A 14,052-nucleotide genomic window follows, 5' to 3' on the forward strand; every position below is an offset into this window, starting at 1 on the left:
CTTGCGGTCTTTTAGTGTTGAGGCTGCCAGATCCTGTGTGATCCTGATTGTTGCTCCTTGATATTTGAATTGTTTCTTTCTGGCTTCTTGTAAGATTTTTTCTTTTGCTTGGAAACTCTTGAATTTTGCAATGATATTTCTTGGTGTTTTCCTTTCTTGATCGAATGCCGCAGGTGTTCTATGAATCCTTTCAATGTCTATATTGCCCTCTTGTTGTAGGACTTCAGGGCAATTTTGCTGAATTATTTCTGTTAGTATAGAGCCCAGGTTTCTATTAATTTCTGGTTTTTCTGGAAGACCAATTATTCTCAAATTGTCTCTTTTAGACCGGTTTTCTTGGTCTGTCACTCTCTCATTGAGATATTTCATGTTTCCTTCTATTTTTTTCAGTCTTTTGGCTTTGTTTTATTTGTTCTTGTTGTCTTGAGAGATCATTAGTTTCTACTTGCTCAATTCTAGCCTTTAGGGATTGATTTTCGGCTATAATCTTTCGGTTTTCGGCCATAATCTTCTGGTTTTCGGCCATAATCTTCTGGTATTCCTTTTCAATCTGGTCATTTCTTGTGTTCAATTTGCTTATCAGTTCATTTGGTTTCTGAGCCTCGCTTTCCAGTTGCAAGATTCTACCTTTTAAACTGTTATTTTCTTGCCAGATCTCTTCCATTTTCCTCAAAATCTCAGTTTTGAACTCTTCCATAGCTTGTGAGGAGTTTTCCTTATTTGGGGAGGGTCTGGATGGTTGTTTGTTCTCCTCCTCTGTTTGCTCGGTTGTCTGGATTTTCTCTGTGTAAAAGCTGTCGAGTGTTAAAGACTTCTTTTTTTTGTTATTATTCTTTCTCTTCTGAACTTCCTGTGACTGATTAGCCATCATTAGCCCAGCAGCTTCTCAGGTTTATCCTCGCGCTCAGTGTCTGTCAGAGATCTATTGGCTCCTGAGGTCTGAGTTCTAGTTTTTTCCAAGGTCAAGCCCCCTGGTGGACTCCCTTGCTTGATCCTCTGCAGGAGGTTCCTTTACAAGTCTCAGGGAGCTACTTCCACAGTCGTATACCCGTCTGCACTGGTTCCCCACTTAGGCTTTAGTTCCTGGCTGTGTCTGCCTCCACCCACGCCTCCGCAGTGCCTGCGCTCTGCTCAGCCGGCACTCTGCGCCCAGCGTCCTGCTCCCGCGCGCTCAGATTTCGCGTGCCTTTTTTGGCTTAATGGGGTCCTAAGTCTTGCTGCTCTCAGGAACAGGTCCCGGAGCTGCCAATGACTCGATGGGTGCCCCAAACTTGCTCTATTTCTTTTTAGCTGGCTTCCGAGCTACAGGTGTTGTGTGTGGAGGGGGTGGGGATGGGGCGGTTGCTCAGCCCGCGATTTAGTGAGAGCCCTTTATAGCATGGAAATGCCTCGATTCCACGTACCTTCCACGCTGTGCCCTGTTGTGGGGTTCCTCCATTCATCTGGACTTGTTTTTATGTCCCCTTGAGGAGTTTTGTGTGTTTCGGTCAGGAGAGGTTAAGAGCTGCTTCTTACTCTGCCGCCATCTTAACCCGGAAGCTCAAGTTCATTTTTATATAAAATAGCTTCCATTTTCTTTCTGTTTTCCCAATCTTTTAAATTGTTTTTAATATTTCTTATTATCTCATAGAATCATTAACTTCTGGTTGTCCTAATCTCCTTTTCAGAGAGGCTGTTATTTGAGTAAAATTTTGGACAAAGAAAAAAGTTATTTTGATAAGTAACTCACGTGCTAAGTTGTTAATTCTTTCAAGTTTTTCTTCTATATCTCTCATTTCTTTTTTAATGCTTTCCTTTAGCATTTCATTTGTAATATAATTTTTAACTCTTTTTTAAAAAACCTCTTGCTTCACTTCCTCTGGAAATTCTCATTGACCTTGTGGCCAACCTATGTTTTCCTTTGGGGCTTTGCTTGTAGAAATATTAACATTATCTTCTTCTGGGTTTGTGTTTTGGGTATCTCTGCCATCACCAGGACACTTTATCTTTTTATTGTTGTTGTTTACTCATTCCTCTAGCCTTATTTTTCAAATTAGAACTTTGTATTAGAGCCAGGCTCTGAATTCTTCTGGCAGAACTGTTATGGCTTTGTATGGTCCTACCTTTTCTCACCTGATGCCATGCCACCATATTCTTTAGGTACTTAGTGCTATATACTTTAAGGATCACAAATTGCTACAAATTTTCAATTCACCCTATACAATATAGTCCATGATACATGTGAACTGGAATAACCTCCAAGAATTGATGCAGAGTGAAAGGAGCAGAACCAGGAGAACCTTATACACAGAGACAGATACACTGTGGCACAATTGAATGTAATGGACTTCTCTAGCGATGCAATGATCCAAAACATTTCTGAGGGACAAAACATTTATGAGAAAGAACACTATCCACATCCAGAGAAAGATCTGTGGGAGCAGAAACACAGAAGAAAAATAACTGCTTGATAACATGGTTCAATGGGGATATGATTGGGGATGTAGACTCTAAGCAATCATTCTAATGCAAATATTAATAATATGGAAATAGGTTTTGATCAATAACACATGTAAAACCCAGTGGAATTGTGTGTTGGCTATGGGAGGGGGCTGGGGAGGAGGGGAGAAAAAACATGAGTCATGTAACCATGGAAAAATATTCTAAATTAATTAAATAAACTTTTTCAAATGCATAAATATATAATCCATGATATGGATGACTGTCCCCCTGAGCATTCCAGGCTCTTGAGAGCCTGGTTTTATCTTTCATGGAGTAATCATGGAAGGTTGTACTGATTCTTCTACTGTACCATATTTGCTGGTCCCCTTTTCAGATTTTTTGAAGGATGAAGGAACAAAGATATAGAACTAGCAGGGACCTCAGGATCAGTCTAATCTAACCCTCTAATTTCATAAATGAGACTGAGTGACAGAGAAATTAAGTCACCTGCCTAGATTCTGATCAAATCCCTCTTTATGAGGGCTATTGTGGAGAACCAACCATCCACCTGAAGCTAATGGCTGGCCCTTCTTGAGAGCATATTCACTGTCCCTTTTGTGGTCCCAGATTTCCAACACTTTGGCCCTTCCAGGGTTGTTATTATCATTTACACACACACATGCACACATACACGCACACATGTGTACACAAAGCATTAATTTAGAGCAACTCCTATTAAGATGAAAATTGTTACCTGGGAAGGATAACAAGGGGCTTTATTATCAACTCTTCCCCACTCCCTAGAAAGCCCTCCCAACAACTTCATTCTTTCTGCTTACATTTTATTAGAACCTGTCTCCTTTGTGGAATTTTCCCTGATGACCCCAGCCCACAGCAATTTCTTTTTACCTTAATTCACATTGATAGTCTATATTTTTCCAATAAACCCTTCATCATGTGCTGCCTTGTGATATCTCCTTAGTGATTATCTGTAACTGTCATTTCAATCTTTTGTTAGTTAACTTTTTGAGGGTTTGTGTATTCTCCCTGACATATCTGTTGATTCTCTTCCATTCCCACAAGTGGCAGCCTAGTTCAGACCCTGATTGCCTTCTACCTATACTGCTCCAAGAACCTCTTGGCTGAGCTTATCATTAGTCTTTTTCAGCTCTAAGCCATTCTATGTAGCTCTGTCTAGAAATCTAATCAGGTTACTCAACTTCTCAGCTACCTTCGGGGGCTCTCTATTACCTACTCATGTTCAAGCTTTGGAGCAGGGATCCACAACCTGACTCCAATTTCCCTTTCCATTCCTCCTTCATTCCTATTTATAAACCTTAACCCAAATTGACTACTTGTCATTCCATGAGTATATCCTATACAGGCATTTCCTATATGCCTCACCTCTACCTGGTGAAATCCTATGTTCTCATTAAGTTCCAGATTTTATACCACTTCTTCAATGAATCTTTCTCTGATTCCCTCAGCTAGACATTATCTAGGTGGTACAGTGGGTAGAAAGCACTGAGACTAAAGTCAGAAAGACCTGAATTCCAATCCAACTTCAGACAGCTCTCTAACTCTGGGAAGATCTCTGTCAACCTAGGTTTCTTCCACTATGAAATTGGGGGGGGGGGAAATTGCGTCTTCCTTCCAGAGTTGTTGTGAGGATCACATGAAATATTATTCCTAAAGCTCTTAGCACACTATATGGCACATAATGGGTACTTAATAAATACTTATTTCCTTTTTTCCTTCCCTATCAATGGATTGATCTATCAATCAATTTATATCTGTCTTACCCTATCCTATTAGATAAGCCTCAACTTTCTAAACTTAATTGTGAACAGAAAAAAGACTATATGAATGTCATCGATGACTCACTTTTTTATTATATTTTATTTTACCAATTACACGTAATAACAAATTTCCACACAAGTTTTCCAAAGTTATATGATCCAGATTTTCTCCCTCTCTTCCTCCCTCCCAGAGCTGGTAAGCAATTCAACCTAGGTTATACCTGTATTATCACGAAAAAAAATATTTCCATATTGGTCATTTGTTAAGAGAAATATCTTATAAAACTAAAACCTCAAATAAACTAAAGTGAAAAATCACATGCTTTGATCTGAATTCCAACTCCAGCAGTTCTTTCTCTGGAGGTGGATGGCATTCTTTGTGACAAGTCCCTCAGAATTGTCCTGGATCATTGTATTGCTGAGAGTTGCCAAGTCTCTCACAGTTGATCCTTCAATGTTCTCTTGGTTCTGCTTATTTTGCTCTGCATCCGTCCATGAAAGTCTTTCCAGCTCTTTCTGAAACTCTCCTGTTCATCATTTCTTACAGCACAATAGTAGTCCATCACCATCATATACCACAATATATTTAGACATTCCCCAATTGATGAACATCCCTTCAGTTTCCAGTTCTTTACCATCACAAAAAGAGCTGCTATAAAGATTTTTGTATAAGTAGGTCCTTTCCTTGTTTGTTTGTTTTTTTAATCTCTGGGATATAGACCTAGAGATGGTATTACTGGATCAAAGGGTATGCATTGTTTTATAGCCCTTTGGGCATAGTAATGAGTGGCTTTTCCCCCCCTAAAACCCTTACCTTCCATTTTGGAATCAATATGGTGTATTAGTTCCAAGACAGAAGAGTGTAAGGGCTAGGCAATGGGGTTAAGTGACTTGCCCAGGGTCACACAGCTAGGAAGTGTCTGAGGTCACATTTGAACCCAGGACCTCCCATTTCTGGGCCTGGTTTTTAATCCACTGAGCCACCTAGCTGCCCCCATGACTTGCTTTTTTAAAAAAAATCTCTTACCTTCTTAGTATCAATTCAAAGACAAAAGAATGGCAAGGGCTATGTAATAGTTTAAATGATTTACCCAGGGTTACACAGCTAGCAAGCGTCTGAGGCCAGATTTGAGCACAGGACTTCCAGATCCCAGAATTGGCTCTATACTACTTAGCTACCCCTAATAACTGGCTTTTTAAGAATTAGTGGCTGGCTTGCTCTTTGTGGTGGCAAAAAATTGGAAAATGAGGGAATGCCCTCGATTGTTGAATGGCTAAAGGAATTGTGGTATCTAATAGTGATGGAATACTATTGTGCTGTAAGGAATGATGAACTGGAGGATTTCTATATGAACTGGAAGAACCTCCAGGAACTGATGCTGAGTGAAAGGAGTAGAACCAGGAGAACATTATACTCAGAAAGTGAAACATTGTGGAACAATCCAATGTAATGGACTTTGCTAATATAAGACAATCCCAGGGGACTTTTGAGAAAGAATGCTATCCACATCAAGAGAAAGAACTGTGGGAGTAGAAACAGAAGAAAAACAAATCACTTATCATTGATTTATATGGATATACTATTTGGTGTTTTGGGTTTTAAAGACTGCTCTATTGCAAAAATGAATAATATGGAAATAGGTATAAGTGATAACATCTGCATAACCCAGTGGAAGTGCTTATTGGATCTTAGAGGGGTAAGGGAAGAGGAAAGGGAGAGAAAGCGGGATATGTAAATATGGCAAATTATTTTAAAAATAAATTAAAAAGACAACTTAAAAAATTAGTAACTGGGCAGCTAGGTGGCTCAGTGGATTAAGAGCCAGCCCTAGAGACAGGAGGTACTAGATTCAAATTTGGCCTTAGACACTTCCTAGCTGTGTGACCCTGGGCAAGTCACTTAACCCCCACTGCCTAGCCCTTCCCACTCTTCTGCCTTTGAATCAATATTGATCCTAAAATGCAAGGTAAGAGTATTTTTTTTAAGTAGTGGGGAAAAAACAGAATAAGACACAGGTTTTTGGACATAGCTAGTGTGGAAATTTGTTCTTCTTGGCTAAGCATTTTTATTATAATTTATTACATATTTCTAACAAATCATATGCATTATAAGATAAAAATAAATGGTAACTCAGGAAAATGTAGTGGGGGAAAAAGTGTCCTCTAGGTATAATATGTTCAAAAGAAGGTGGCATAGTTAGGTAATGAGAAAAAAGGCTAAAGGTCAGGAAGCCTTGTTACTACCTGGAAAATGTAGGGAGACCTAGAAGAAGGCTTCCAACATGTGTAGTAGATCCTCCCTGTCTGTTGGAAGCTATAGAATCATAGGGCGAGAGCAGGAAGGAACCTCAGGGTTCAACCAGTCCAGTCCTGACAATTTACAGAGAAGGAAATTGAGGACAAGGTTGGTGAAGTGACTTGTCCAAGGTGGCACAAGTAGGAAGCATTAAAATCAGAATTTGAACTCAACTCCTCTGATTCCAATTCCATGGAAGAGTTACATAGTAGGATGATTTGGGGGTTGCACTACCCTCTGGGAAGGATGTAGAGAACCACTGAAGCAGAGATGATTGCTTTTCTTATTAAATTTCAGCAGCCTCGTGGTGCCTGGTTCTCGAGGGCAAGAACCGACATTATTTCTTCCCTCCTTCTCTCTTCCCACCCCCAGGACAATGCTTTGAATTTAGGGCAAGCTTGGTAAATGTTTGAAGAGTGGAATGGAATGGAACATGTCTCCAACTAGATTAGAAGTCGTAGGCTGGTAAGAGCCAGAAGGCACCTTAGCGGTCATCCAAGCCCTCTTTCAGAGTAGGGAGCACAAGGACTGGCATCTGAGGGCAGGGGTTATAGCTTCCTTTTTTCTATCTCTTTAATAATAACTCTTTTAGAAGTGAATACCTGCTGACACTTTAGCTTTAAGCAGTTTATCAAATGACCTTCTGTCACTCATGGAAAAAAAGTTCTTAGGAAATACCACAGGGAGAGAGAAGTAGAGAGAAAAGTTCATTGTTGAGGTCTCCAAAGAAGATCGTTGTAGAGTGCCACTGTCAGAGCCTGGAACTCAGGGTAGGTGACAGAGATAGCCTCCTACATGCACAGTTGGGAAGGGGCAGCAAAGGCTTTTTGTTTTTAAACCCTTACCTTCTGCCTTGGAATCAATATTAAGTATCAGTTCCAAGACAGAACTGCAGTAAGGACTAGACAACTGGAGTTTAAGTGACTTGCCCAGGGTCACCTAGCCAGGAAGTGTCTGAGATCATATCTGAACCCAGGACCTCCCATCTTCAGGCCTGGCTCTCTCTCCACTGAGCCACCCAGTTTCCCCAACAAAGACCTTTTTTTTAAAAAAATAAATAAATAAACAAAACCCTTACCTTCCATCTTTTAGTCAATACTGTGTATTGGCTCCAAGGCAAAAGAGTGGTAAGGGTAGGCAATGGGGGTCAAGTGACTTGCCCAGGGTCACACAGCTGGGAAATGTCTGAGACCAGATTTGAACCTAGGACCTCCCATCTCTAGGCCTGGTTCTCCATCCACTGAGCTACCCAGCTGCCCCCAACAAAGACCTTTTTAAAATGTATTTTAAATGAATGCATAGATTTTCAGTGTAATGTTTTTATTTTGTGAAAAATCATGGCTTGTTTTACCAGGAAAATGTAACCTCCCAATAGACAGAAAAGGGATGATTTTCAGAATTTGCAGAGTATACCCAAATGCTTTGTCCCTGTACTGAAGATTACAATAGATTCTAGTTAGCTGCAAGCATCTACATTTGTACTAAGTACCTAGTATATGGGAATGAAAGCAATGACAAGCAAGCAAATGGCTGTGTGACTTTGGGCAAGTCATCTCAATTCCCCAAGCTTCAGTTTCCTCCTCTATAAATATAAATATGATGGTTGTCCTAAATCTGAGTTCCTTAACTCTTTTCGTGTCAAGGACCCCTTTGGTATTCTGGTAATGTCTATGGATCCCTTCTCAGAATATTTTTTTTTCAAATTTCATAACTGAAGGAAATGCTGAATTGCAGTTAAAAGTTAATGAAGGGAGCAAGGAGGAAGCTGGGTGGTTCAGTGGATTGAGAGCCAGGCCTAGAGACAGGAGGTCCTGGGTTCAAATATGACCTCAGACACTTCCTATTTGTGTGACCTTGGGCAAGTCACTTGAGCCCCATTACCCAGCCCTTACTGCTCTTCTGCCTTCGAACCAATCCATAGTATTTATTCTAAGGTGAAAGTTAAGAGTTAAAAAAAAAAAGTTAATGAAGGGGGCAGCTAGGTGTCTCAGTGGATAGAGTGCCAGACCAGGATTTGGGAGAACTTGGGTTCAAATCTGTCCTCAGACATTTCCTAGCTATATGACTCTGGGCAAGTCACTTAACCCCATTTGCCTAGCTCTTGCCCTTCTGACTTACAGTTGTTATTAAGAAAGTAAAGTTTAAAAAAACTGATGAAAATAAAGATTTTTCCCCATCCAACTTCAAGCAGCCCCTGAAAGCTGCCCACAGACCCCAAATTAAGAGACCCTGGACTAGGCATCAGGTCCCTGCCAATTCTAAAATACTACGGAAGCTTTGAGGACTACAGCCTGGTCCCTGGCTAACTAGTCCAAGCTCTTCTCTCTCCCCTAAAGAGAAGTGGGCATCTGCACATTAAATATGTTCCCCAAGGAAGGAAGGCCAGCTCTCCGTCCCAGTTCGCCACAAGGGGACAGAGCCTCGCTTTCCTTTAGAGCTCCGGAGTGGTCAGAAGGTGCCTCCACTCCCACTCAGCATGCCAATTGGCAGGGAGGGCACATGATAAGTAATCTGCCCCATCAGACCAGCCTGGAAACAGAACGGAGAAATAACGAACTGTGGCTATCAGTGGGGGGAAAGCAGGCCAATCTGCAGGGCAGTTGAGATAAAGGAGTTGAAGAGAAGATGGGAAGAGATTAGGGAACTGGACAGAACTGTCAGATAAAGGCAGGGGGACACGGGCAGACTCCAGCCTGAGACCCGATCGCAGCCCAGTTTTCTTCCCAAGGGATGGGGATTTCTAAGCCCTCAGGGGCCAGCCTGTTCCTCCCTCTCCCATCAAGTTCAGCACCAATGCCATCCTAGATTGGCCCTCTTGCCTTTCAGGATGTACCCATTCCACAGCCTCCTGTCCTGGACCAAGTTCTTCTCCTTGTCTAGCTTCATTCTCTCTCGCTAATACCTCAGTTCATTTTAGGCTTTTGCTCATATTGGTGGAGAAGACTTCTGGCCATCTTTGGGGGAGTCTTTGGCGCCCAATGTGTGCCAAAAGGAGAAAGGGAGAATGAGAAGGGAAGCTTTCTGATATAGACACTCACAGGGGCTGATGTAGTTGTTAGTACACTGGACTTTAGTAAGGAAGACCTGGGTTCAAAACCTTCATCAGACACTTAGCTGTGTGGCAAGTCACTTAACTTTGCTCTGCCTTAGTTTCCTCATCTGTAAAATGAAGGGGTCAGACTTGATGGCCTCCAAAGGTCCCTCCTATCTCTAAATCTATGATGCTATGAAGCATGTATTTTGCTGTAGAGGCAGCCAGGTGGGTACAGTGGGAAGATTACCAGTACTGGAATCAGAAACACTTGAGTCCAAATCTGGCCTGGATACTTACAAGCTATGAGACCCTAGGCAAGTCACTTAATCTCTGTCTGCTTCTGTTTTCTCATCTGTAAAATGGGGATAATAATAATGCCTACCTACCAGGACTGTTGTAAATATAAAAATAAGATACTCTTCATAAAGTGCTTTGCAAATGTTAAAACGTCTGACCTTAAGATTTTCTCATCTTTAAAGAGGTGATATTAAATGCTTACATACTACTTATTTCAGAGTTGTTGTGAGCCTTCCAACTTAGAATAGATACTAAGTACTGGTTTTAAGGCAGAAGAGTGGTGAGGGCTAGGCAGTGGGGATTAAATGACTTGCCTGCAGCTGGGAAGTATCTGTGACTAGATTTGAACCCAGGACCTCCTGTCTCCAGACTTGGTTCTCTTTCTACTGAGCTATCTAGCTGCCCCTATTATTGTGGTTTTATCTGAAATCCAGGCCTCTCCATGAGTAGCTGGGTGGGCCCTTGGCTAGGGATAAGAAAAAGGAGTTTTCCATGCACACCATCATGCCCTCTACTCCCACCAAGAGTACCAAATTTCATTTTTCCCTGGCACCTACCCTGCAGAGAATACCATTTGGTATATGGGAAGTTGGGGGAATATGAAGATGACCACCCAGATATGAAGAATCAACTTCAAGGCCAGTTTGATTCTTGTTCCCAAACCAGGCCTCCCTTCTAACTTCTGCCATCCTTGAGTCCAGATTGCCTCTCCCTCTCTGATTTCTTTCCTCCCCACCCTATCCATGAGAGATGTACGTTCTATCTCTCCCCTCTCCTGGGACCCAGAGGAGGAAGGTCATCTACCCACAGTCACTCAACAAATAGAGGGAATACTACCTCAGGGGTTCTGCTAGGCACTGGTTCTCCCCAAGGGGAATGGGCCTCATGGGGAATGCCAGAAGACTTTCTTTTCTTTTTTTTTTTTAAACCCTTACCTTCTATCTCAAGATTGGTTCTATGATCCAAGCACAGCAAGGACTAGGCAATTAGAGTTAAATGACTTGGTCGGAGTCACACGTCTAAGAACTATCTAAGGCTAGATTTGAACCCAGGTCCTCCTGACTCCAGGCCCAGTGCTCTATCCTCTGTGCTACCTAGCTGCCCTTAGAGGAAGACTTTACACCTCACTGACTCCCCAACTACTTCCCTACTCAGGCTGGCCAAGTCACTGTGGGTCCTCCTCACCTCATCTCTGACCATCTCACTAGTGTTTGCTGTCATCCCCTTCTGCCAAGATGTGGCGGTGTTGGCTACAGTCATAGCCATAGCTGGTCTGGCCATGGGATTCATAGACACAGTGGCCAACATGCAGTTGGTGAAGATCTACCAAAAGGATTCTGCTGTCTTCCTCCAGGTGAGCCTGGGAACAATTGAGGAACAGGGCCTTTAGGTGGTGATGATGAGTGGGGATCTCTATGCAATTCATTTCCAGGTCTCCAAACCAATCCATCTCTCCTCCCTACCAAACTCCCTAGTTTCTATTTTATTTCATACTCATAAAATTAAGTGTTGGCAGAAATCCTAGAAATCAATAGACTCAATTCACCTTATAAATAAAGAAAGTGATTCCCAAAGAGTTGAAATAACTTGCCCAATATCACACAGGTAGTAAGTGGTGGAGATGGGATTTGATTCTAAAACCTCTTACTCCCAAGTCAGTGCTCTTTATCTCTCCTCCCTCATCTAGCTTTTGTCTCCATCCATCCCTCTTCCCATCATCCACCTTGTCCATCCTCCTTCCAAACACTCAGGTATTCCAATTCAAAGTAGCCTCAATTTCTTCCTTCCTTCCTCTTAGAGATGCTAACCAACTGCTAATCTGGGGTATCCTCTCCCCTCTTTAGGACTAGGGAGGCAAAAGACAAAAGGTTCTATTTTTAAAGCCAAATTTTAGCCAAAGGTGGGAAGTGCCACAGCCTAGTGTCGTGAAAAGAACATTTAGAGACAAAGCCACTTTCTCAGTATGAAGCCTTGGGGAGGTTGATTCCCATCTGAGTTGATTTCCTCTTCTCTATAATGTGACAATTAAGCTGCATGAGCTCTAAGGTTCTTTCCGGTTCTTACATTCTGAACTCTCTGGTTCTTACACATAAGGTGGTTTTTCAGGGGCATCCTGAGAAAGGGGTTTCCATCCTTCAGGGGAGACAGCTCCCATTTCTTGAATTTTTATTTCTTTCTTCATCAGGGGATAGTCTCCCTAATGGAATATCAGAAATGGAAAGAGGCTTAGAGGTCACCTGGTCCAAACTTCTGGTGGCTGCAGAAATCCCCATTCTGCATCATAATGTAGCAAAAAAGAACACTATATATGGAGTCAAAGGTCCTGGGTTCAAATTCCATCTTGGCTTATTTTTAACTTTGTGACCTTTAAAGCAAGTCACATCCCCTCCTTGGGCCTTAGTCTCCCCATATGTAAAATGAGAGAAATGAACCAAACATTCTTCCAGGTTCCTTCTACCTCTAAATCCTATGATCCTGTGATTATTCATTAGGGGACAGAAGAGGATGAAATGCCCAGAGCTTAGCAAAGCCTGGCAGAGACGGTAACTGAGTTCCTTTGTACATTGGTTGTCTCACCACTATTCCCCACCAGATTCTTCATTTTTTCGTGGGCTTTGGTGCCTTTTTGAGCCCCCTCATCGCTGACCCCTTCCTTTCTGAAAATGATTGTCTGCCAACCAATGCCACGAACTATGATGGAGACCATTTCCGAAAAATCTTGACACCCCACCATGCTCTTCCCAACATGACCCACCATGAGCTGCCTGCCCATGCCTGGGTAGGGAATCAGATGTCTTATGCCTTCTGGATCATGGCCTTGATCAATGTGAGTACCACCCTGGAGATGGGGGCAAGGTAGGATAACGGTGGATGTCAGAATAACTTCCCTCAGCTCTAACATCCTGTGTTTCTGGGATGATATAGGAGATGCTTTTCAAAGGGTGGTGCCCTAATGATGCCAGGGTTGGAAAAACAAGAATATATGTCCCAAAAGGATCTAACCTAACTCATTTCAGGGGCAATACAATGAAATTCAACATTTGTTAAGTATTAGTTACATACAAGAGATGTAAGATGAAGCAGATGGGGCGTGCCTGAGTGAGGAAGATCTGGGGTCAAGTCTTCTCTGTGTGGCCTCTGACAAACACTAACTCTGTGGGCTTGGACAAGTTACTTAATTCCTCGGTGGCTCAGACAGCTCTCTATGACTATAAGTGGCAGAGTAAGTGCCTATAAGAATAGGTAGAAGGAATTTCTACACTGGAAGTTCTCTATACTGATTAATTCACAGGTCTAGACCAAAAAATAAAATTAATAAAATAAAATAAAATTGTACTAATCATCATGGAATTGCAGAAGTGAAAAACATAAAATCCCTGTCACCACGGGGCTCTTAGGATGGGGCATAAGTACACAAATTAGACAGAATGTGATAAGGGGAAAGGAAAGGATGTCTAGAGGAAAATCTCATTCATCGCTGAGCAGGGAAGAATCAAGACAGGGAAGTGGAAGGTGAGAAAGCGTCTAGGAGCAGCTAGGTAGTACAGTGGATAGAGCTCTAGACCTGGAGTCAAGAGGACCTGGGTTCAAAATGTGACATCAGATACTTCCTAGCTGTGTGACCCTGGGAAAGTCACTTAAAACCAAATGCCTACCCCTTGCTGCTCTTCTGTCTTAGAATTGATACTGAGACAGAAGGTAAAGATTTTGAAAAAAATAAAAAAAGGCAGTACCTAAGCTGGACCTTGAAAAGGAAAAAAAAAGCATTTCAGTCAGTGAAATGAAGAGTGAGTACAATCCAGGAAGTGGGGTGGCCTGAGCAAATTCATGGAGACCTGAGATAAGGGGACAGCTAGCAGTCTGGTGCAATGAAGACATCAAGTATATGGAGGGAAAAATGTAAGGCTGGATAGGCAGGTATACCTCGGGAAAAATCACTTCAGGACTATGTCTTCTCAGGTCTCTGAAGGGCTGTTTTGCAGAAGTTAGAAATCTGTTCTTTTCTTCTGCCATAGCTAGGAAAAAGAATGCCAGCAAGAAGGATTTGGGTTATACCAGGAAATGGGGCACAGAGGGAGAAAGAAATAATTTTCTGAGGGAAAGATGGTAACCTATTAAAGACAAAATAAATGTATATAAGGGCATTTAGGTGGCACAGAGGATAAAGTGCAGGACCTTGACTCAGAAGGGCTTGGGCTCAAATA

The 14,052-nt window shown here is 42.1% G+C and overlaps 1 protein-coding gene across 1 annotated transcript in view; it reads left to right on the forward strand.

Annotated features, from left to right (window-relative positions):
* MFSD4A (major facilitator superfamily domain containing 4A) overlaps positions 1-14,052 on the forward strand; it is a 101,950-nt gene that overhangs the window by 43,448 nt on the left and 44,450 nt on the right. Inside the window, exons 2-3 of the mRNA XM_044674934.1 lie at positions 11,003-11,201; positions 12,441-12,674. Of these exons, the coding sequence (XP_044530869.1) occupies positions 11,003-11,201; positions 12,441-12,674 (433 nt within the window). The remainder of the gene's footprint in view (positions 1-11,002; positions 11,202-12,440; positions 12,675-14,052) is intronic.

This window comes from Gracilinanus agilis, chromosome 4 (genome assembly GCF_016433145.1).
Source record: "Gracilinanus agilis isolate LMUSP501 chromosome 4, AgileGrace, whole genome shotgun sequence".
NCBI lineage: Eukaryota > Metazoa > Chordata > Mammalia > Didelphimorphia > Didelphidae > Gracilinanus > Gracilinanus agilis.